The sequence below is a fragment of the Gobius niger genome, assembly GCF_951799975.1.
Source record: "Gobius niger genome assembly, chromosome: 9".
NCBI lineage: Eukaryota > Metazoa > Chordata > Actinopteri > Gobiiformes > Gobiidae > Gobius > Gobius niger.
The window spans coordinates 8,930,972-8,955,346 of record NC_136860.1 but is presented as its reverse complement, the minus strand read 5'-3'; the positions used below and the strand labels follow the sequence as shown (position 1 = coordinate 8,955,346).

General features: G+C 42.5%; 1 protein-coding gene across 1 annotated transcript; it reads left to right on the top strand.

The window, feature by feature from the left end:
* Positions 1 to 1,421: 1,421 nt before the first annotated feature.
* On the top strand, positions 1,422 to 20,893 carry LOC306967770 (sorting nexin-4-like). The gene is made up of 14 exons (XM_079562949.1): positions 1,422 to 1,605; positions 3,885 to 4,009; positions 4,696 to 4,834; positions 5,656 to 5,805; positions 10,173 to 10,220; positions 10,304 to 10,359; positions 10,433 to 10,505; positions 11,890 to 11,951; positions 12,030 to 12,095; positions 12,176 to 12,265; positions 15,653 to 15,752; positions 15,836 to 15,981; positions 19,004 to 19,118; positions 20,649 to 20,893. The coding sequence occupies exons 1-14, from the start codon at positions 1,501 to 1,503 to the stop codon at positions 20,694 to 20,696; spliced, it is 1,323 nt and encodes a 440-aa protein (XP_079419075.1). The 5' UTR covers positions 1,422 to 1,500; the 3' UTR covers positions 20,697 to 20,893.
* Positions 20,894 to 24,375: the final 3,482 nt, after the last annotated feature.

Here is a 24,375-nt window from a genome sequence, read left to right as displayed (position 1 = left end):
AACTGGAGAAAATGGTGCTCGGTTCAGGCGGGAGTTAAGGGGTTAAAACCCAAGTTCACAATCTCCGGTTTACAGAACAAATCAAGGTCATGCGGTTGTACAGAACTGACACCGGAGCTGGGACCAAACACCATCGCCTCAGTCTTAGAGTCATTGAAATGGAGGAAATTCAAAGCCATCCAGGATTTTATGTAAGGCACATTTGTAAAGAGTCCACAGAAAGTCCGTCCTTCTTTCTCAAGGGAACATAAATCTGGCAATCGTCTGCACAACAGTGGAATCTCTCCTATAGTGTGGATCCCAGGGGCAACAAATACAATAAAAAAACAAAATCGGGCCCAATATGGATCCTTATGACATTGCAATATCATAAATGCAAGTTCAAGTACTTGAGTAACTTTTGAAGAAACTGTACTTTATCAGAGTAGTTATATCATTCAGTTCAGGTTTACCCAAATCTAAAAGCTTCTTGCCAGTGTAATGCCTCATTTGAAAGCTAAGACCTACAAAACTGATTGTATTTTTTTTGTTCCCTTTTGACACATTTGAAGCGTTTTTGTCTCCTTTTTATCGCTTTTTGTTGTGTTTGTGTAGATTTTTTGTTGTGTTTGTGTAGATTTTTTGTTGTGTTTGTGTAGATTTTTTGTTGTGTTTGTGTAGATTTTTTGTTGTGTTTGTGTAGATTTTTTGCTGTGTTTGTGTTGCTCTTTCATCTTCTTTTTCTCTGTTGCTTTTTAGCCGTGTTTACGTCAGTTTTTCAGCGCATTTTTGTCACTTTTTTGTTTCTCTTTCGTGGCTTTTTCGTTGCTCTTTCATCAGTCTTTAGTCCTGTTTTTGTCATTTTTGTATTGTGTCATTGTTGCTTTTCCGGGATCAATCAATCTTTATTTATAAAGCGCTTTTCATACCGAAAGGTATCACAAAGTGCTTTACAGATTACAACATTTAAAACAATGCGCCTGGGACAACCTCCCAAATATACATTTTATATATTAGGATTAAACAAATAGATTTAAGGGCCGTAATATTGGAAAGATGCCTCACCATGAGTCTTTTTGTTGACTTTAGGAATAACTAGGAGACCCCTGCCAGAGGAGCGAAGGGGCCGTGAAGGTTCGTAAGCTTTAAGGGATGTTTTTGTCTCTTTTTGCCGCTTTTTTGTCACTATTTTGTCGCATTTTTCATCAAGCTTTTAGATTTGGGTAAACTGGACAAAATGTGGTCGGTTCAGGTGGGGGTTAAGAGGTTAAGGTGTTATTTTTGACAGTTTATTATGTATACTAAGTATGTATTATATGTTTTTATGTCTCATGGTGCAGGTAGAACTGTAAAAGCTCCTAGTGTGTGAACTGTAGTGATTGTGAGCCAGAGCAGGTGAATGAGGAGCAGTGGTTGTGGCGCATGCGCAGTGCGCGCTGCCAGCTCAGCTGACTTACCGCAGAGCCAGCAGGAACAGGACAGACCGGAGACAGACGGGGCAGCGGCGGCAGCAGCGGGAGGATGATGGCAGACTCTGGGACAGACTGTGGCAGCACTGAGGAAGTGGCAGTGATCGGCAACACGGACATCTCCTCCACTGAGGCCGAGAACAACCTCCGCAATACGGTCACTCTTCCTTTCTCTGAACTGTCGCCCACTGCGGGTTAGCCTTAGCTCCTGCGCCAGCCTGTGCTCTGACAGTGACGGGAACTGATGTAAACACGACACTTTTATCACTCACTAGACACTGCACTAAAGCAAAAGTTATTTTCTTAAGTGTCAACGTCACTCTGCCCCACTTACTGTCCAGAGTTTACAGGAGACCGTGTTATTGCTAAACTTTTCCTGACTGTTGCTGATGGAGCTAGCCTGCTGCTGCTAGCCCACTTAGCTAGTTTGTTGAAGTTACTGTAACTTTAAAACTGAATGGTAAATAATTCAGTTGCTTTAAATCGATTTCAAACTAATGTCGGCTAATTGAAACACTACAGTACAGTGACGTAAACACTGACCTGAGCGTAAACTTAGTGATCATTCTCCCTCTCATTCCTCAGACCTGACATTATTGTTTGACCACCTTTCTAGTTTTCTTATCATCCATCGAATCATGGGCCATTTCTTTTGATAGTTTCTTATTTTATTTTGTACTATCTTTGAAATGACAGTAAATGCTCTTGAAACGATGTGCTCTTGGGCAAGACACCCCCCCCCACACACACACACACACACACCATTGCTGATTGTGTATTCATCATGCCATTAATGTGCCTAGAAAGTATGTTGCATGGGACCAGATAGATAGATAGATAGATAGATAGATAGATAGATAGATAGATAGATAGATAGATAGATAGATAGATACTTTATATCAGGGGTTCCCAAACTTTTTGTTTTTGCTGGGACCCCAAAAATGTATACGTAAATAAATTGTGACCTCTATTGTATAAAGTTGTTGCCTGTTATGTTACTTCAGGGCAGAAAGCTTTTTAAAATCAAGTTATTATGTAAATATGGTTATGGATTTCTCAGATGATCTGCTGTTTTAAACTCAAAAATGGTTTGATGGTTTGAAGGCCTTGCGACCCCCACTTTGGGAACCACTGCTTTACATGGACGCCTGCATTTGGTTTCATCCATCCATTTTCTTCCGCTTTATCCGGGGCCGGGTCGTGGGGGCAGCAGTCTCAGCAGAGATGCCCAGACTTCCCGATCCACACACACCTCCTCCAGCTGTTCTGGGGGGACCCCGAGGCGACACCAGGCCAGCTCGGAGACATAGTCCCACCAGCGTGTCCTGGGTCTTCCACGAGGCCTTGTCCCACTATTTGGTTTCATATCTGAACAAATCATTTGGTTCTAAAATGTATGCAATTTCCTTTCTTCAGCGGTGACACAACACTCTTGAAGTACTTTAACATAGGGAGCCAAAAAAAGGCTTATTCGGCAAAAAACAAAACTGAAGCTCGCTGTGACTTCACAGTTCAGCAGCAACTGTGGCTTTGTCGGCAACTTGGAGTCGGTACACTGCAAAAAGTAAATATCAAGCATTGGCTTAAATGACTTGAATTGAGGAAATGTATCGCGTTTTGAGCGGTTTTCGCTAATTTAGACACTTTTCCTGATCGGACCAAGTTTACTTTGCTTGTTTGAGGACATTTCAGACCAGTTCTAAGGTAAATCTCGCTTGAAATAGGAAAGTAAAATTGCCAATGAGATAAGACCAATTTTCTTGCCCCATTGGCAAAGAAAATTGCCTGAAATAAGGACGAAATGTATTGAAATAGTGAAATAGTGAAATAGTGAAATAATCTAGGACAAACGTCCAAGAACTTCTTAACTAGTCAAAACAACAAAAAGATTGATTATTATGCTCACATTGAGATGTTTATACTAGTCTAGTTAATTACTTTTTGCAGTGTAGATAGAGTTTTTTCTTCCCAAGACCATATCTATGTAAGCTTGATCTTGGTGAAGCAAATTATGTGTGTTTTATAATTGTGATTAGATTGTGAACAACACATTGTGCCCTAATTTGCAGAGATTTGGTCAAATATATCCTAATGCTAAGCATGGAGAATAAAGCACTGCCCTGTTTCTGACAAAATGCTGATATGAGGAGAGTTTAGTATTGATGGTGTTGTTGGTGTTGGGATATGTCTAGATGGGTGCACAGAGATTCCCAGAGACAGAACACAGTTATTTAGTTATTTGATGTTTTTGTGTCTGTAAAACTAAGCCAATCTAGGGGACGAACATTGAGAATTAGCTTTGGCCAAAACGTTCTCGTTTGTGATATGAACTTATGAAACGGACTTGTCTCTATTCAAATAAATATGAATAAAAAGGCTGAACTCACTGCTTTCAGTCTGTGTGTAGTTTATCATTTGCTCGCCTTTGTCTTCCAGATGGTGGAGAAGGGCGCGTCCCTCCTGAAAAAGCTGGAGATGAATGTTTCCGAGGCCGAGAAGAGGACGGGGAAGAACAGCGTGAACATGCAGGAGACCTACACCGTCTACCTCATCGAGACACGGTCGGAAACATAAACAGCCTCTTATATCAGTGTTGTTTTTGGCAGCCCCCTCCTAGTTTTTGTCTTAGTCCTGTGGACGAGTACTCTAACCCCAAGTATCGGTATCGCATCGGATGGGGAACAACACTAACTTTCATACGGCGCCTCATTGTCTCGCAGCGAGTCTGTCGTCCGGCTCCGCACTCAGGCCCTAATTGCGAACGTTGGACGAACCATGCTTTAGATAGATGGAAACTTTATTGATCCTTTACAGGAGATGATGCTGCAGCAGCTCACGCAGACTAAAAGTTCATATTCACTAGTGCAGAGCAGGACATCATTATCACCGTGCGTTTATAAGTTTAAGGGCCAGATCTTTTGCCTGGTGCGAGGACAGCGCAAACTCTAAATGCTGCGGTTATCTTCTGCGCTGCTTTTGCACTGTCGCTTCTAAAAAGAGAAGAGGCGTGGTTTATTACATCAGCGCTGTGGTGCTCTGATGGCCTAACTTTCGTTTCCTTGTTTACATCGCGCTGCCTTGTGTTCTTCCTTAAGCATTATAGGCTCTCGCAGGTCAAACTAAAAACTTTGCGCAACGATCGGTCAATCAAACCCCACACCATCACGATCGCTTATGAGGATCTTACATAACACGTTTAGTAGCCTGTTTGTGAGTCCTGTCCTGACGTGATCCTGTTGTGTTCCAGCCCGGCAGACTCGGGCTCAGACGGAAGCACCCCGGTCCCCGACATGCTGTGGAGGCGCTACAGCGAGTTCGAGCTGCTCCGGACGTACCTGCTGGTCACATACCCTTTTGTCATCATCCCGCCTCTGCCCGAGAAGAGGGTAACGTACTGCGCTCCAAACAGTTCTTTATTATAAGTGATTATTTAACCTCTTGGACTCTGTGGAGGAGGTGAGGGACAGGAGGGTGTTAGCCAAGCTCACCTCCGTCATGGACAACACCTCCCACCCACTGCACGGGACTGTAGAGGAGCTGAGCAGCTCTCTCAGTGGCAGACTGAGACACCCTCAGTGCAGGACGGAGCGCTACCGCAAAGCCTTCATCCCCACTGCTGTCAGACTGTACAATAAGACTGTAAAGTAACATGTGCAATAATCTCTGTATCAGCTGCTCTTTATTAACTCTTCTTCTTGAACGCCGACTGTAACAAGTGAATTTCTCATTTGTGAGATAAATAAAGGTTTATCTTATCTTATCTTATCTTTACCCCCGCCTGAACCAAGCACATTTTCTCCAGTTTGGCCTTACCCAAATGTAAAAGGTTTGAGCCTATAGGCCAGTGCCTCATGTGAAAGACCTGCAAAACTGATCCAAATGGATCTTTGTTGCCGTGTTATTGTCTCTTTTTGGGGGGCTATTGTGTTGTGAGTTTTCATATTTATTTTTGTTTGCGTTTTTTAACGTGTTTTTATCTCATTATTGTCACTTTTTTTGTTGCATTTTCATCTTTGTTTTCATCTTGTTTTGTCGCAATTTTGACTCTTTTTTTTCCAGAAACTTTTATTTGGATAAAGCTAAACTGGAGAAAATCTGCTCGGTCAATTTCTCGGTTAAGAGGATAAACATTTTTTGTATCCACGAGAGAACTGACTTCTTCAGGATGTTTTCTAACAGCCCTGACGTGTCTCGCTCTGTGTCATAGGCGGAGTTCGTGTGGCACAAGCTGTCTGCAGATAACCTGGACCCGGACTTCGTGGAGCGGCGCAGAGTGGGGCTGGAGAACTTCCTGTTACGGGTGGCATCACATCCTCTTCTGTCTAACGACAAGATCTTCTTCCTCTTCCTGACCGACGTGAGGACATTTCACACACAGTCACACCAGCGTTTTTCACTCAGGATGTTAAAGGAACAGGCCACCGTTTTTGCATGCTGAGCTTAGACGAGTTGATGCGTACCTGCCTGGTCTTTACGCGTGCACTCAGTCACACAAATGTTGTTAGCGTTTAGCCTCTCCTCCTCTCCTCATGGACCCAAACGGGGGTGAAGTTAGAAGCGACCAAGCTCTTCCACGTTTTCCCTATTTAAATACGTTTACGTGAGTAATTACACGAGCCAAGTCCAGTTACACAAAATGCAAACATGTCGATTTTCTAAGCGGATAAAAAGGGGAACTATATTGTACGGCGTAGTAACACCATAGGAGCACTTCGACGTCCACGCAGTAAGGTATTATTACGCCTTACAATATTGGCCGGTGATGAATCCGCCTACAGGAGAGAGGTGTCCGGGTGCAGCCACAACAACCTGGAGCTGAACTCCCAGAAGACAGTGGAGGTGATCACGGACTTCAGGAAAGACACAGCCCCACCGCCCCCCCCTCGCCCTGACAAACTCTCCCATCTCCATCGTGGATTCCTTCCATTTTCTGGGCACCACCATCACCCAGCCAACCATCCGCTCCCTCATCAAGAAGGCCCAGCAGAGGATGTTCTCCTGCAGCTGCTAAAGAAACTTAAGCTGCCGACCAAGATGCTGGTGCAGTTCCACACGGCCATCATCGAGTCCATGCTCTCCTCCTACATCACCGTGTGGTTCCCCAGCGCTACAGGCCGGGACACGCATCGACTGCAGAGAGGGTGATTGGCTATGAGCTCCCATCTGTTCAATTCCAGGACCCAGAGGCGTGTGGGTCGGATCACAGCTGACCCTTCTCTCCCTGGATATGGACTATTCACCCCTCTCCCCTCAGGCAGGAGGCTACTGTCTATACAGACCCATACCTCCCGCCACTTGAACAGTTTTTTCCCCGCTGCCATCAGACTCATGAACAAAAACAAGTCTCTATAGCTTAGTTACAGACTCATAGATGTAATCTGCACTTGCACCGTGTGGTGTGTCCACACTTAGATCAGCTGCTATCTTTTAATCACTTAATGTCACTTTATACACCTACACATCTGTAAATACAATCCCGCTGTTGTTCAATGTCAAATTGTTGTTGTCTTACCATATGTCACATTTCAATTTATCTCTTTAATATTCTTAATGCATGCCCCATAGCCTTATAGTTGAAAGGTTTTAGCTTATTTTTATCTTAATTCTTAATATGTTTTATTAGCAACGCAAAATGCAGCCGTCACTGAGTGGTGAAAAATGACCTGAATGAGCGTTCCTCTGCTTTAGCGCCATCTAGCGGTTACAATATTCGACGGATATTTATTAATCTAGTATCATTAAACGCAGCTTGAATCAAGGAATCCACTGGTGTTTTTAGTTCTTCGGTAGGCCAATTAATTGTTGAGTTATGAATGAGTAAAGTCCACCTGCAGCGTCAAAATCGTCGATCAGTAGTCTGGACCTCGCTCGAAAAAAACACTTTTTTCATCTCGTTTTCCGCGGCAACAAATCACGTTCCCGGACCGTGATATTTTCCAGTCAATCAGAACACGAGTAGCCGAGTCCAATGGTGCTGGTGACTTCTGCATATTTGCTGTAAATCCTGAGATATTGTGGGGGAAAGTCTCCGCAATCGTGGCTGAAAGTGTGGACATTTTTCGAAAAGTCACCATCATGATCATAAAATATAAGAAGTATTCTTTCTTATTTGCGCTTTGGTTTGGGATATAAATGTGATTTTGACCCGCGGCTTTTTGAATGAAGTTATAAAACCTGGCCGCGCCGTCAGCGGCCGCTCTAAACCAGGGCGAGTCCGCGGTGTAGCTAGCGTTAGCTCCGCTCCGCTCGCGCGGTAACGGCCCGACTGTAGCCCAGGTCTGTGGCTGTTTATGGCCCTGGCACATGCCCTGGCACATGCCCTGGCACACCGGGAACCAGCGGGGTCCGCAGGGCACCCGCATCAGCCACAGTGTGAGGCTACGAAGCTAGTTTCTATGGTATAACGTGTCTCGCTCCAAGTCCTCTCTGCTCCGCGGTGCGCACTCATTTGCATAAAGCCACAATGCGGAGTTTTTGAACTACAAATTAGCTCTTAAAACAATCTTATTCACGTGATTAATTTACCAAAATAACAGAAATGCAATAGGATATGTTTTGCTGAATTTCCACTATAAAATTACAAATTAAGTAACTAAAAAAAAAAAAAAAAAAGTCCTAAATATTTGACTTTTTTTTTTTTTTTTTTTTTTTGGAGATCACCATAACTGGCTTATTCAAAAAACTATACAAGATATCCCAAATCCCCTCTGAAAGAATCTTTTTATCTAATGTACCAACAAAGCTTAAACCATTATTTTAAACATGGATGGTGCATTATTTAGATTTAATCTGCAAAAAATTGCATATTTTAGCATAAACTCTTATTTTTATATATAATCAAATATTACGGAAATACAGCAATACAGTTTTTGTTCAGATTTGTGTTAATAATATACAGCTGAAGTTTAAAATCGATATCACTCACTTTAAATGTTTTCTGTATCCACCTGCAGTGTCTCGCCTTAATTATTTGTTAAAATATGCAAATTGGTTGCATTGTCTTAGCCCACAATTAAAATCTGACATCATATTTGAAATCCTTGACAATTTTCCTTCTTGGATGTGAATTTTGAGAATGATATTTGGGGAGATGGGAAAGTTAGAGAACAAAGAAGCTGAAAATTGTACCACTTTTTGTGATAAATCGGTCCAGACCATATCCTATTGTTTTAATGGAAAACGATTTCACCAAAAGTGGCCGAAAATGAAAACTGAAATGTTTATAACTTTGGAAGTAATTGATGTATTTAAAAAATTCAAAAAACCTTTTCATCCTCTTGCTGACCTCTACCATCCTATGCTCTTATGAATATTATCTACTGTATTTCAAATTTTCATCTGGCATTGCTAGTTTTATGTCGCACGTTTGCGCCGAGGAAAATCCTAGTTTGTGAACCTGTTCTCAAACCATGGCAATAAAACCTAAAAAAGTCTGAGGGCCAGATCTTGTGACTGGCGCAGTCCGTGCGCAACTCTAAACGCAACGTGGTACACGCGCGATCTTGCATGTGGCGCAGGTTTTGAGCTAAAGGCTGCGCTGCAAGGGAGAGGGCGTTATTTAAGAAAAAGAGGCCGACTGAGGCGTGGTTCATTACAAGCAGCACTTGGAACCGCTCTTCTGTGGCAACCTTCACATTATGTTCCTCTTTATATCCCACTGCCTCGTCTTCTTCCTTAGAATCAATGTCAAATTGAAAACAAAAGCGAAATTGCCTTGAAAAGTCTGTTCGAGCGTAGGATACACACGGCTTACTTTCTACAGTAGATCAAGACCACAACACAACACCAAAACAACAGTTTTCCATAAATAAACCACACATGCCTTCAAGTGCCACAACACCAGGTCTGATCTGAGTTTTAAGGTGACATTTCCATCGTGTGTCAGTGTTTACCTCCTGATGATGCTCCTTGTGTAGCCACAGCTCAGGGCGCAAAGCCACTTTTTTTTTCTTTTCCAATTCAGCCGCTCCAAGAATCCAGCAGCTGTAGCGCAAATGTTCCAATACGCTACAGTTTTCTTGCAACTGCTGCATAACTCTGCAACTCCTCCACAGCCAATATGACAGTTTCTGATCAGTTAAATCCTGTACAGTTCGTAACTTTGCGCATTCGAACGGTGTCCAGCGCGAGGCTGCTGCCTCTCTCTCCCTGCCCGCTCATCTTGGATCTGCAGCGAGTGGCTGCAGCAGTGGAGGGACAGTTTTATTTCTTTAATCTTTACTAAACATTGCGCGTTGCATCATTCATGTTACGCGTTTACAAGAGAACCCCTCCCCCCGCTACCCACCGCCTTCTGCAGGTCTGGGGAAAGCATGGGGAGGGGGCGGCACCACAACATCGCAATGTGAGTCTTTCCCCTCCCTCCTGTCCTGCCCACTTTTTGCGCCAGGTATGACACTGAAGATTGCAAGGAGCGCCACCCGTCTGCGTACTCGTCTTCTCTACAGCCTGCGCTATGAACCACAAGATCTGGCCCTGATTCTGATTGTACACAGCAAAAACCTGCAGTAAAGATGTTACATTTCAACGCAGTTCAACACAACACTACGCGCGTACGTTTCGGCTTTAAATGAGATTTTCTCTCAAATAAAATGTAAGACATTGACAATATGTGTTTGAAATGACCAAATGACCAAACCCTTGAAAAAGCCTAATCGCCCCACTTTAAATGCAGTCACTCAAAGGCAGTATTATCTGTGATTTTTGATTTTTTTTTCTCTTCAGGAGAAAGGCTGGAGAGATGCTGTGTTGGAGACGGGCTTTCAAGACAAGGTAACGCTTCCACTTTGCACTTTCCCACACTTTGTTCCATCTTTCATAACACACGTACAACGATCTGTCATGGGATCAAACAGGTGGACTCCAGACTCAAGTCACTGAGCGCCTCTTTCCGAGTCAAAAACCCAGACAAGTACGTCGCCGCTGTGCCGCTAATTTACAAGGGGACTTCAGATTTGGTTTAAACAAATGGGATCTCTGTGCAGGCGATTCACGGCGCTGAAGCAGTACAGCGACGAGCTGAACGCGGCCATCTCCCAGCTGCTCCGGATACGAGCCGTGAGTACGCAGTCCTAGTTTCTGTTTTGTGGTATTTTGAGAGGAGAGGCTGTCGATGCAAAATAATGAATCTAGAGATATCAATTTGAAACGCTTACTGTTTATTCCAGTTTTGTTTTCGTCATTGAGAGCTACTTATGCTTCAACAATAAATGGTAAATGGTCTTAACTTATATAGCGCTTTTCCACTTACATTAGGCACTCAAAGCACTTTACAGCAAGGATCACACTCACCCATTCATACTCTCATTCATACACCATTGTACGCAGACACTGGGGGCAATGTGGGTGAAGTGTCTTGCCCAAGGACACAACGACAGTGTGCACTTTCAGGAGGTGGGATTCGAACCCCCGACCTTCCGATCATGAGACGCTCTACCATCTGCGCCACTGTCGCCCCAATACAATACTTGTTTCTCTACCGCCTTTACAGCAGGTTATTGACGTAAATATGAAGCAGATTTTCATAAAACAAGCAGCGTTTTGCAGCTTGTGATTCAGAGAATGCCTTTATGCAGCTGAATATGGAGAAGGAGGGTTAAAGCGCCAGGTTTATTAGAGAAGATTAAAACTAAGGATGTTTTTCTGACATCTCCCTAAAATGCCTCTTTGTATCTTGTTGCAACATGAAGCTGAAATGTAATAACTGAGCAGCATGATAAACAAACAGCTCTAGGAGTAGTATATCTGCAGCTCAATTCAGTTTACCTTAATAAATCCTTTTCGTAGTCCCTGTGGGGGTAATACAAGTGTTTATGGGATGATTGGAGGGTCTTTCATCTCCCCCTGGTGTCTCTGGCCAGAAAACCATGTTTGCAACTTGACTGCCACCGGACCGGAGCCACCAATACACACTAATGGAATCACGAAGAAGAAGCTAACAGGCTAACGGGCAATTAATAAGTTAAAAAAATCGCAACTTGCCACGACACCTACAGTTGCGCTTACGGCCTCTAGGGGCAAGAGTTACTTAGTACTGCTTTAAAATCGCAAATCGAATCGCAAGCACAATATCCGTCAGAAAAATCTGCTTTTTGGTCAAAATGGTGCAGCCCTCATCTGCCCTCAGCCCACGACTGTCAGCGACGTCACAGGGACTTTCTCTTTTCTCCGCACAGTTTTTTCCCCAGTTAAATCCCGCAGCATATGAACGCAGAAGGCATGTTATTGAACGAAAGTGCAGCCTGCTGAGGAGAGCGGGCGCTTTTGGGAAAAGTCATGAAGAAAAAGGGGCTTCAACTCCTGTGAATCATATTGTCATCATTGACGAACCCAACGCCGGCAGTGTATTGTCTTTAGAAATATCAACATAATCCTGAAACAGCTGCATGTAGTTCATAATTATTATATTGATGGATGCCTGACCTCCCAATGATTGTCCCAGAGAGTAGCGGACCGGCTGTATGGAGTCTACAAGGTGCACGGGAACTACGGCCGCGTGTTCAGGTAGAGATGGATGTTTTCGGTGGCGTTTTCCCTTGAACTCCGGGCACTGACTGTTGTGTGTTGCTGTTGCGTCCTCAGCGAGTGGAGTGCCATCGAGAAGGAGATGGGAGACGGCCTCCAGAGCGCGGGGCATCACATGGACACGTGAGCGGCTCTTCTGCTTCTGCCGTGACGTCAGCGAATGAAAGACTCCTGTTTATGCTTCATCATGTGTGTGTTTGTAGGTACGCCGCCTCCATCGATGACATTTTAGAGGAGGAAGAGCACTACGCCGACCAGCTGAAGGAGTACTTGTTTTACACAGAGGCAGTCAGGTGAGTCTCCAGGCTGCCATTCAGAGATAAGCAACGTCAGGCCCCGGGGCCAGATCAGGCCCTGCAGGAGAGAAGCTCTGGCCTTCAAGAGGATTTTGAGAAATAACTTTACGCAAAATCAGAGATCAAAGGCCGGTTAACCTCTTATCTCCCACCTGAACCGAGCATATTTTCTGCAAGTTTGGCTTTACCCAAATCTAAAAGCTAGAAGTGTCATTAAAGCAAAAATGTGATGGAAACGCAACAAAAAAGCAACGGAAAAATTCCCCCAAAATTGGCTAAACGGAACAAATGAAAGTTTAGCGAAAAAAAACAACAACAATGAAAAAGCAAAAGAAACACAACAAAAAAATACAAAAACACAAGAAAAATGTGAAAAAACGTGGCAGCAACACGACACAGAATAAAGATACAGTCAATCCCTTTATACCATGGTCTGGGTGAAAACTCGATTCTGATTGGCTGGTGTACGCAAACAAGCGTGCATTATTTTGGTGTAACCGCACACGTAGTCCGGTAGTTAAATCACTGGGATATCACTCCGCTGTGGCGTCGCCATAGCAACGCATGACACAGCTGAATCAGATAAACACGTAATTAGTGACTGACAGGAACGTATGAGATGGATTTTGTTTAATTTCAACGCTTTTGGCCAAAACAAAACTTGATAAATGGGAAGTAGAGGAGAGTGAGCAGCTAGGTTAGCCTACCGTTAATAAAATATGAGCTTTCCATTTCTATTGAAAACGGTTAAGGCACTATTCATAATTTTCAGGCGTACATTAAATGATCCTGCATTTAAACATATTTGTCTGGATTAGTAAAGTCAAACATAAAAGTTTCAGTTCGTGGGGCCCAGGTGTGAGCGACTCCACCGCAGCTGTTTCCATAAACAGTTGAGCTCGTCGAGCTAGCTAGCTAGCTTCAGGTTAAACAGCGTAAAAGTGAAATAACTCCTGCCCACGAGTGCCGCACATCGGTGTTTACTTCCACGGAAAAGTGTTAGTCCTGTTGTGTTGTGATTCTGTGCTGATGTTGTGTCGTTGAGCCTGACTGAGATCCTCGTAATAGCTGCGGAGAATGACTCGCTCTGAGACCAGCCTTCAGTGACCGGCTAATAACCCACACAAAATAGTCCCGTAGTCTGGCATATTTAGTGAGTTTAGTAAATGAAAAAAACATTTATTATAAATGTTGCGTTTGTGGGACCCTGGTATAAGCGGATTAAACAACGAGGAGCCGTGCATTAGACGGTTATAATGCACTTCGCGGAGTGTTTTTGACTCCGCGTCGTGCATTATAACCGTCTAATGCACGGCTCCTCGTTGTTTAATCCTTACTTAATATATTATGTACAACTGACATTTGTTAAAAGTGATGCTTTACTTCGGGCGACAATTGGGGGGTTCGGTTCTCGGTCTTTTGATGATGAAGAAAATCGGCCCTCCACCAAGCAAACTTGCCTTGCCTCTGGTATGATTGGTGCACAACTGTTTCAACATGGATAAAAGGGGGAAAAGTAGCTATACTGTCGTGAAGGCATATGTTTTTACTGGGAACGTGAGGAGCTTTTTGGGAACTATCGCCACACTGCTAATAATATAATATATAGCCACTGGAGAAGATTCAAAGATTACTCAAAGATGCGCTAGTGGCTCCAAACACAACTTCTATTTTTTTTTTTTTTGTGAAACCCGGGCAGTCGCTTTATGCTGTGGGGGTACGGGGTCGTGATCAAAAAGGTTTGGGAGCCCCCAGGCAGAGGTTCCGCTAGACTTTTTTTTTGTCGGCCACTTTGGCCGGCTGGGTCGTAAAATGTCGGCCATTCGCAAGAATTACCGGCCATTAAAAAATATATACATTATGAACGTGGCTTATTATCAACAACAATCTACATTTAGACAGAGCTACACAAGTAAATCCAAACATGAAGTTGTGCGTGTGGAGACGGTGGAGCAGCAGGTGTCACGCTGATATACATCACTCATATGCACTTTAACTCAGACAGAAAGTAGCCGATATCTACGACCCTCACGCTGTCCTTATCCAGGTCTGACCAGCTGCACAGCGAGGGCTGGGCTGTAGATGCCCTTCCGCGCTTTTACGTGGCTTCAGGTGTAAAATAGTGATTAAGTCCCTCACAACTGAAATATTGTGGAGAGACAAATCGACAGCACTAAAGTCACAAAAGTCAGTCTCGAGCGATTCAAAACGGACCCAGCTCTGCCGCGCTTTAGAGCGGCTCCGAACACCGGTAACTGAGCCAAGTGTCCTCAGTCTGACTGAATACATGCACGTTTCAAGAAGATCCTAATCAGCAAACGTATCAGCTGCTGAGTTCTTAACACACTTATATAAAAGTAAATGTACCTGTAGTTCGCCGTTTTCTTGGAAAATGTGACGAAGCACGAAGAAAAAGCGTTACATATCCAGACAGCGATGATGGCGCTTCGACTGCATTTGTAAAACGGGCTAAAGGCGTAAATCAAAACTTTTTTGAAAGAAATATTGAACCTTTTTTAATATTTAGGCCTGTCTCGAAAACACTTTGTTATGTTAGTCACTGACTTAGGTGACATGTTTAATATATTTTTCTATATTCTCTCTTTTTTACTGTCGGCCAATTTGGCCGATGGACATAATTTTTACCGGCCATTTGCTTTTCAAACCGGCTATAGCCGGCTAACGGAAACCCTGCCCCCAGGTATGTTCACTGTCTAGCAGCGCCACTGGCTGTCATCCTTTGGACCAATGCATTGTAAAGATTCACCAATCTAGCTATTTTGCTTCTGATACCAATGCTGGGGGTTTGAGTATCTGCCGATATCCGATATTAACCAAACGAAATATCATTGGCTATTAGGTTACATAATATGAATAACTCGAATACAATGATCTGATCATTATAACTTCACAAATGTGTTTTATCAGTTATTCCTCAACAGCGTTTCATGAAATACAACACAAACACTTGGCCGCTCCAGCAGTGGCTTTTGTATTTTATTAGATGATCCAATCATAATTTCGGTTCCAGCTTTGATTAGTTGACATTAGTCACATTTAACCTGCAAGGCCACACTTGCTCACAAGGGGGAGCTGTAGTCATAATGTTTGTGTAGGTTAACACTAACTCAGCGATTCAATTCTCCAGGTTCTGAGCTTCAAAATGACATGCACCATGTTCATATTCACTGAGATTTAGTTTCTAAATCTATTGCATTTTTCCAGCATCGGCTCCGATACCAGTACCAGATCGGTGCATCCCTAGTTGCTACCGACGTCCATTTTGTGTCAGAGACATAGCTGTAGCTGTAACTCTGCTGTATTCCTCCTTTCGCTCCTAGAAGAATAATAACTGATGAATGACGTCCTTGTCTTTATCTGCAGGTCGGTGTGTCGTAAACATGAGCTGATCCAGTATGAGCTGGAGAGTGCAGCTCTGGACTTGACCTATAAGAAACAGCAGAGGGAGGAGCTGGCCACTGGGGTAACTTCACTAACACACTCTCATTGTGTTGAACGTTCCGTTGAAGTGAATGACCCCCGGCTGTGGCTCCTCTGTGTGTGCAGACGGTGCGGGTGTTCTCCCTCAAAGGCATGACGTCCAAGCTGTTCGGTCAGGAGAGCCAGGAGCAGCGCGAGCAGAAGCTGACGTTGCTGGAGCAGGACATAAAGGAGGGAGAGGAGCTGCTGAAGGAGAAGAACCAGGAGTGCCAGTCAGTCCACACACTCGCATGATAATTGCATAACGTTGCCACAGGAAGAGTCCCAAAAGAACGACATCCGGCGTTAAATCCACCCCAAAACACTGGAAGTTAGTGGCAGGTTTAATGATCCATTGTGCAGAAAGCAAATCTTATTGATTTTCTTATGATAATTGCATAATGTTGACAAAGGAAGAGTCCCAAAAGAAGCACTGTGTTATAGCCCGGTAAAAACAAGTGAAGGAATGACAATATTAACATATAATGAGTAGTATTTTTATTGAGACCGTATTACTTTCTACTCCACTACATTTCTATAGAGTGCACTGAAAATGCTTCCAAATTTCGGGCTGATAAACAAAAACCAGTGTGGTTAAAATATTTCACCTCCCCCAGCGTGATCACATGGGTCACAGCGATTTTTAGAAAAAGAAAAAACTCATTGGAGCCAGGCTTTTAAACCGTTCTTGGGATGTTTGAAGTCCCATTAGAATCAATGATCCCAAGTGTCTCTTAGAGTCGCCCCTGACCACCAGGGGGTGGTATTACAGCAATGTCAGCTCCTCGCCATAAGGACCACACAGAAGTGGATCCTCGCCCATTGGTTTGGTTCTTTCGAAAAGCCTGAATATGGACACCCCACGACAGTAGGTGGCGCTGCATTCTGGCAAATACCACTGACAAGAGGACAAAGAGGATATAAAATGAACAGTAAAATTATCAAAACTTTGAATTTACAAAATATACACACAATAGGAAGCAGATGTGGATGTGAATAACAAATGATAGTGCCGGGTTGTTTTAGATGCTATTATTAAATAATTTTAGTCAAAGTAATATTTTTGCAGACTGAAATTGGTCTAATACTAATTTAAATGTTGTTTTTGAGACTGAAACTATGGCTAAAATGTAAAGAAGAGACTAATATCATCCATACATCAGTGATAGTTTGGAAGAGCCTCTTATCATTTCGCTGCCAAAGGAACAGATTTGAGCTTTGTTCATGTGGGAGAACAAACATGAAACATATCATTATAAATATGATAATAATAAATATCATAAAAGCAAAGTTGACTAAAGTCATCTTAAATTTAGTCGACTAAAACGAGACTAAAATTTAAGAGAATTATTTGACTAAATCTCAGCTAAAAGGAAATTACACTGTTCCTCTTATTTAAACTAATGTGTGCGCTCACAATATTGGACGTAATGGAATCAGGTACACTGCACACGGTTCCAGACTGCGGCCAAAACGTTTGCGTGCAACAGGTTAAATCTTAAAATCTTAAAATTTAACCTGCAAGGCCACACTTACTCACAAGGGGGAGCTGTAGAGCTGTTATCTGTGCAAAAGGCTCTCAGAACATGTACTATGAGTCATTCACGATGGACACAGTGAGTGTATTATACAATGTGTTTAATTATCGCTTGCTTTTTTACTCAATCTTTAATCGTTAGTTGTGTCCAAACTCATCCTTGACTTTCCTAACGCATTTCTAACGTCCCGGTTCGTCACAGGGATGAGTTTATACGTTTCACCACTTTCAGGGAGCAAACCTCTCACGGTAATGACGGCAACAACGAGCCACAAAGCCTTCAGAAGTGAGATTTGTGTGTGCCCTCCAGCGGCGAGCATCAGAGCGTCTGTCGAAAGAGACGGATAAAGTCGCGCTTTAAATGAATTAACTGAATGTGCCTGAACATTGACGGCTTATAGCGAGACACTAATGAGTTTTGAATCCACACTTCAATCAATCGGCTCTTTTCAGCCATTAGTAAGTTCTCATTTTGTGTTGATCTGCTGGATATTCACAAATTTACACGGCTCTTCACTGGAGTCTTTGGGATCCGTTCGTTTCAGAGAGCCGTTCAAAAGACTGGCTCTTTTTCATATAACATTTGAATAACGGCAGCCAGATAACTCACAATATCACACTTTTTAAATTTAAATCTTCTAAAATCATAATGTGACTGATGTTTACGCTTCGAAAAAACAGACGAATCACTTTTTTTGTTTTGACTTTAGTGCAAAAAGCTTTCGCTGCTCCATTTTTGGGCTGATTCTTGTGTTCGTTCGGGGGAGTTCTGGGTAACATTGACTAGGGATGTGTATCGTTAAGGATTTATCGATACTTCTACTCTCATGGATGCTCCTTATCGATCCGGGATCTAACTAGCCTAGGCCTATGTTTATTTTTTATTGCACATTTACTCCACATTTGGACCTAATTTGTTTTCAATTAGCGTATACGCTTACTATACGGGAGTTGAGACTGGAGCTTACCGGTCCGGGTGGGCCGGCACACGTGGACCCCGGGGCATAGTTAACACGATTATATTAAAAATGTTGCTAAAGATTCTTGCCCAGCTTTCTAATTTTGGCCATTTTTGTGATGTTTATAGTTTAACTTCTTACTGGACAACGACAGGAAGTGACATAGATGAACAATTTTAAAGTGTTGCCGTGCCGACCACGTTAAGTCAATGGGAAATGAGTGCTCTGGAACTTTACCTTTTATCTAGGTCACTTCCTGCTTAATGATTCAAACCCAACACTTTCGGTTTCACTGAAATAAAATGATAATTGCATTTGTTTTGTTGAAAATGTTCTGGGGGAGCCAATTCTGGGCCGCTCGGTTGTTTATGGGCTCAAAAGATCGGCACAATTGAGCATATTGTAGTTTGTGTTGCACGCGTTGAAAGCCGGGGAAACTGGACCTCACCGTTTCTGTAATCCTGGCCCTGATCGGACTGAAACCACAACTTCAACAATGTAGAGAATAGAAAATGGAATCTTATTGTGAATGAAACCTTGAAAAGAGTCTCCATTTTAAGACATAGATTCCACGTCTAATTGCTATTGGTGATTTATGAAAGTCATTCATCTCGTTTTTAAGTTCGTAAATGGGACAGAATAGTCTTTTACATCGGAATCATTACTTTCTGTACACGAGTCTCCTTCCAGTGCATCAATATCCCGTCCTCGTGGCTCAGTGCATTCACAGATCGTGTCCCCTCCCGTGTTTCTGTCCAGTGAGTTCGTCCAGTCGGCCTGGAAAGACATCGAACGCTTCAAGGAGCAGAAAGACCGAGATTTACGAGAAGCTCTCATCAGCTACGCCATAATGCAGATCAGCATGTGCAAAAAGGTAACGCCGACTCTCCTTTTTTTACTTCTGATGGATAATATTCTTTTGTGTGTAACTTGACCGCTGGAAACAATCCTCTCTTTGCTTTTTATTCATATTTGACAGATAAATAAAACAGATAAAACACAAGACGTAAATTAGACGTTTTCAGACAAACGTCATGCAATTAAACATTGAGCTGAAAATAAATAAATTATAATAAATTTATGCAAGAGGTCCTGCACTGGGAGGTCCCTACCGCCGCAGGCTCCACTCTCAAGCCTCCTCCACTGTCAGGACGGGAAATGACTCCCTGATTAGTCAGATTCATACTAACGCCGGAAAGACACCTTTTGTAAACTCCACTATTCTTAAAGGAACACGCCACCGTATTTCCACACTGAGATATGATCTTTGGTCGTTTTGCGTGACTGAGGGCACACACAAAGACCAGACAGGTACGCATCAACTCGTCTAAGCTCAGGTAAGAACATATCTCAGTATGAAAAAACGGTGGCCTGTTCCTTTAAGGTTAGGGCTATGGTAAGATTAGGGTTAGTTTGTTGAACTCCACTATCCGGAGTTTAAAAATGTTAAAATCAAGTATTTTCCTCCCCCTACATGTTCCAGCCATGTCCTAATGTGTAGAACGAGCTTAGACCTGTTTCACCACAACTGCCTCTAAAATCCTGCCCTGTCATTCAGAAAGTTTTTACATCGGTCCGAATTGCTGTCATGCACAAGCTTAATATAGAAGGTGCAGTTACACGTATGACCTGAGGTGGCAGTATAGGGTAAGTTTGGATTATTATTATTAGATCTTTTTTAAACGCATATTTTTTAGCGTTTCATACGTAATTTGTACATTTTGTTTTTTTTCAAATACAAGCTTATAAAGGCACGCGTGCGATGTCTGGTTGTTTATAAATACTTGTACTGGAAATAAAATTAAAAATACACCTCTATTAACCTCTTAGCCCCCACCTGAGTAGTTTAAACTAGTGTTGTTTTGTTGTGGCGACATCATGGTTGGAGCTCCACTTATCACTGGCTGGCCAATCATGGAGCAGCGGGCCTTATCCATTCTACGAAAAAAAAACATCGCTCTCTGCCCGCACCCAGAAAAAGTCCGCACTTCCCGTCCTGACAGTGGAGGTGTTCTGACAGTGAAGCCTGCACAGGAAGCGACCTCACAGTGGAGGCCTGACTCTACATTTAGGACATTTCAGCCTCATGCAGCAACAAGATACAAACCTGCGAGAAGCACATTCAGGAGAAAAACATGCTTAGTGATGTAGAATACACCTTGTATTTACTTCAAAAACCTGCTAATACAACAAAAGCGCATGTACGTCGATTTCATAGTGTTGAGTGAAATCACACAAACCATTCAGCTCTGATTCTGCGTGAGAACCTTTTTTTTCCTTTTCCTTCCATGTGAGTCACACTGTTGTACAGTCTAGTCTACTCAATCCTCCCTCTCTCCCAAATCCTCCTGTCCCACACAAAACATCATCTTTTTTCGCTGTAACCATTATCTGCTTTTCTCAGGGAATCCAGGTCTGGTCCAACGCCAAAGAGTGCTTCAGCAAAATGTGAGCCACTTTCAGAGGAGCCAATGGGACGCTGCGACAACCCCACATCCCCCTCCCTCCTACATATCGGTCATTGGGCTCCTGGACAGAGTACCGGCCTGTCCGCTCCTCCTCCCCTCTCACGTTTTAATTACCGCACTCATACCAGTGTCCGGCAAGTCCCAAGGTCACCTACTGCACGCCTTTTATAATGTCATACGACCTGGCTGGCCTTTAGCTGTACAACATAAGGATGTGTTTTTACTTTTACGATTGAGATCAGGCGAAGAAGTTCCAAATCAGCAGATGGTGAACTTCCTATGGAGACGTTCTACATGGCTAAACAAACGTGAGCTAAGAGTGAGTAGTGGATGGACTAAATAATGCGATTGTGGCACAATTCTTCTTCCTAAAGCCGGGGGTCCATGTTTTTTAAGGTGAGGCACAGCCGGTGAAACCATAGATTTCTCATGCAGTGATAATGGTTAAGATTTTTAGTTTGTTTTCTCAAGTATCTTAATTTTTATGTCAGATAAAAAATAAAATAAAATAAAAAGACACCGCGCGCGAGCTGGAGATTTCCTGAAAGTAACTACATGATCAAAAATGTCCTAAACAAAATAAAAGCATCAATTTAAACTGGGTCTATCCATTATTTAGTTTTGGCCATTTTTTTTTCGTATTATTCATATCAGTAATGTGCTGTAAGTTTCAAATTGATCTCTAAATTATTTTTTTTCCCTATTCACCTGTTGTGCCTCGCCTTAAGCAGGTTGCGATGTTTTATCGTGCTGTAACTATCGAATAACACTAGCTCTTCCCCGGCTAGCTTTGTTAAATCCAGGCTTTTGTTTTAGTCCGTGAGGTGTATCCGCTGGTGCCGCAACTCGTTTCTAGTTTTCACAATCCCTCCCGCGTATTTGTTCACGTGAATGAAGAAACGTTTGGAGAGACGGTTAAGCAAAGTAGGACGATCGCCATAGAATGAAGCTGTGCTGATTTAGTCAGTTTGCCACATCGTTTTTGTCTGATTATTTTTTTGCACTAATTCAAATATACGGGTGCAAAAGAAAATCTACAAGAAAATATACCAAATATATGATATCAGTTAAATAAATGAAAGTATGCAATTTAGGAATATTCTAACTCATCCAATCTGAAGTGTAAACACATCTTATGTTGTGCAGCTAGTAAAGTCCAGGTGTCTGATTCAAAAATAATAATAGTAGCTGGTAAAGCTTGGCTAGGCAGAACGATGCCCAACAATCTGCACATTTTCCTATGTAAAAATGTGGCAAAACATTTGTAAGGAAGGATTTTGACTTAATTCCCTAAACGGGCTGTTATTCCCCAACACCAGGTCAAGGCCCTATTAAGATACATTGCCGTCTTTATCTACAGGTGTTTTAGTACTGTACTGTTTAGTACTTTAGGTACTGCTGCACAGAGGTCCGATTTTCTCCGCTACATTCTAGCAATGCCCCATGTCAAGCCTTTTCATTTATTTGACCAAAACATTCAAAATGGCAGCCGCATTGGATCGCTGTTTGCTACTGTGACCACAAAATAAGAAGTTATCCCGTTAGCTACTGGCGTTGGAAGTCATCACCATCTGTCAGTACTTGTGGTCACTGGGGATGTCAAGATTAATCGGTTTTACAATTATACCAATATAAAAGCTGACGGTCGGTTAATGGTTAGAATTTTAGGACCCATGGTAAACCGCTGTCGCGTCCCATGAGCGTAGTGTATTTGCAGCCTCATCGGTAAAGGCTGAAGAAACTGAAGCAAACTTATTTTTGCATGATAATTCCATAGCGTTGCCAAATGAAGAGTCCCAAAAGAACAGCGTCCGGTGTTAAATTCACCCCAAAACACACAAAGTCCGTGGATGGTTAAATAATCCAATGTGCCCAGAGCAAAGCTTATTAATGCTCACATGATAATTGCATAATGTTGCCAAAGAGTCCCAAAAGAAATCCACCCCGAAACCAAGCCAATGTGCAGAGAGCTAATCATATCGACCGTTACACGATAATTGCGTAATGTTGCCAAAGGAAGAGTCCCAAAAGAACCATGTGCAGCAGCGTTTGGAGACTAAAGTGAAAGTGTGAGACAGCATGACTTAATTTCGAAAATCCCGAATAATCGTATCCTCAGAATAATCGTGACTCAAAAATTTTGAATCGTGACATCCCTAGTGGTCACAATTTCTCTTGATTGTTTCACGTTCGGTCAAAGCAGCACCAAAACTACCTTTCCCTAAAGAATCCACGCAGATGACATCGTTCTGACTAGCCATACCTACTTCAGTGTCCTTCACTTTTTCAACAAAGACTTCTCTGTATGTCTAAAAACTGTGGTATTTGCACTGTTTTCATCTCCGTAATTAAAGGGCTGACTGATGCTGGAGTTGGAAATGGAAATAAAACACAGCTTTTTGTAAAAAAAATAAAAAAAATAACAAGATCTGTCTGACATTAGAGAAAAAAACAAAACACGTACTGGTCCATTTCCTTCGGTTTACTCTTGAAATGTTTCCACTATTGATCAGGGCGTCGTTGGCTTCTTGTAGCCGAATTTGGTAACGCTTTAGAATACGGCCCGGTAATTAACAGGTAATTACGGTGGTATATCCCTGGTACTTACAGAGGTAATTAACAGGTAATTACGGTGGTACATCCCTGGTACTTACAGAGGTAATTAACAGGTAATTACGGTGGTACATCCCTGGTACTTACAGAGGTAATTAACAGGTAATTATGGTGGTACATCCCTGGTACTTACAGGGGTAATTAACAGGTAATTACGGTGGTACATCCCTGGTACTTACAGAGGTAATTACTATGTAGTTGCAGTGGTACATTCCTGGTAATTACAGAGGTGTGTTTAGGTAACTTAAGTGGTAGTAACTAGGTACTTTTAGTGGTAAAACCTAGACCATCAGTGATATATAGTAAGAATGGGCTTATGTAGGTTATGATAGCTGGTACTGATATGATGGTTGCTTATGATTATGATGACTTTGTGAATAAACAAAAAGTAATACATTTAATAACACATGTGTCTCTTTATTTTGATGAAAACACAGAGAAAGCAAGAAAAACATTTTTACATTTATTACATTTTGGTATACATTCTCCTAAATAGGTTTTCCCATACAGGCAAATAATCTGTATTTACATCCCTGGACTTTCATGTACAAATGACTGTAGTTAACCAGTAATTAATACAGCAACCCCACAGACTTACCAGTTACAACACTTGTAATTACCAGGTAATTAACACAACTCACGGGCCGTATTCTAAAGCGAGACAAAGCTGGTAACTACCAAGGACTTACCAGTTAAAACACTTGTAATTACCAGGTAATTAACACAACTCACGGGCCGTATTCTAAAGCGAGACAAAGCTGGTAACTACCAAGACTTACCAGTTACAACACTTGTAATTACCAGGTAATTAACACAACTCACGGGCCGTATTCTAAAGCGAGATAAAGCTGGTAACTACCAAGGACTTACCAGTTACAACACTTGTAATTACCAGGTAATTAACACAACTCACGGGCCGTATTCTAAAGTGAGACAAAGCTGGTAACTACCAAGGACTTACCAGTTACAACACTTGTAATTACCAGGTAATTAACACAACTCACGGGCCGTATTCTAAAGTGAGACAAAGCTGGTAACTACCAAGGACTT

Bases quoted from the DNA above. Each gene is read 5' to 3' on its own strand.
- LOC306967770 (XM_079562949.1), top strand. From the start codon at position 1,501: ATGATGGCAGACTCTGGGACAGACTGTGGCAGCACTGAGGAAGTGGCA. The intron at 10,360-10,432 runs GTACGTCGCCGC...ATCTCTGTGCAG, and splicing joins CGAGTCAAAAACCCAGACAA to GCGATTCACGGCGCTGAAGC. The intron at 12,096-12,175 runs GTGAGCGGCTCT...GTGTGTTTGTAG, and splicing joins GCGGGGCATCACATGGACAC to GTACGCCGCCTCCATCGATG.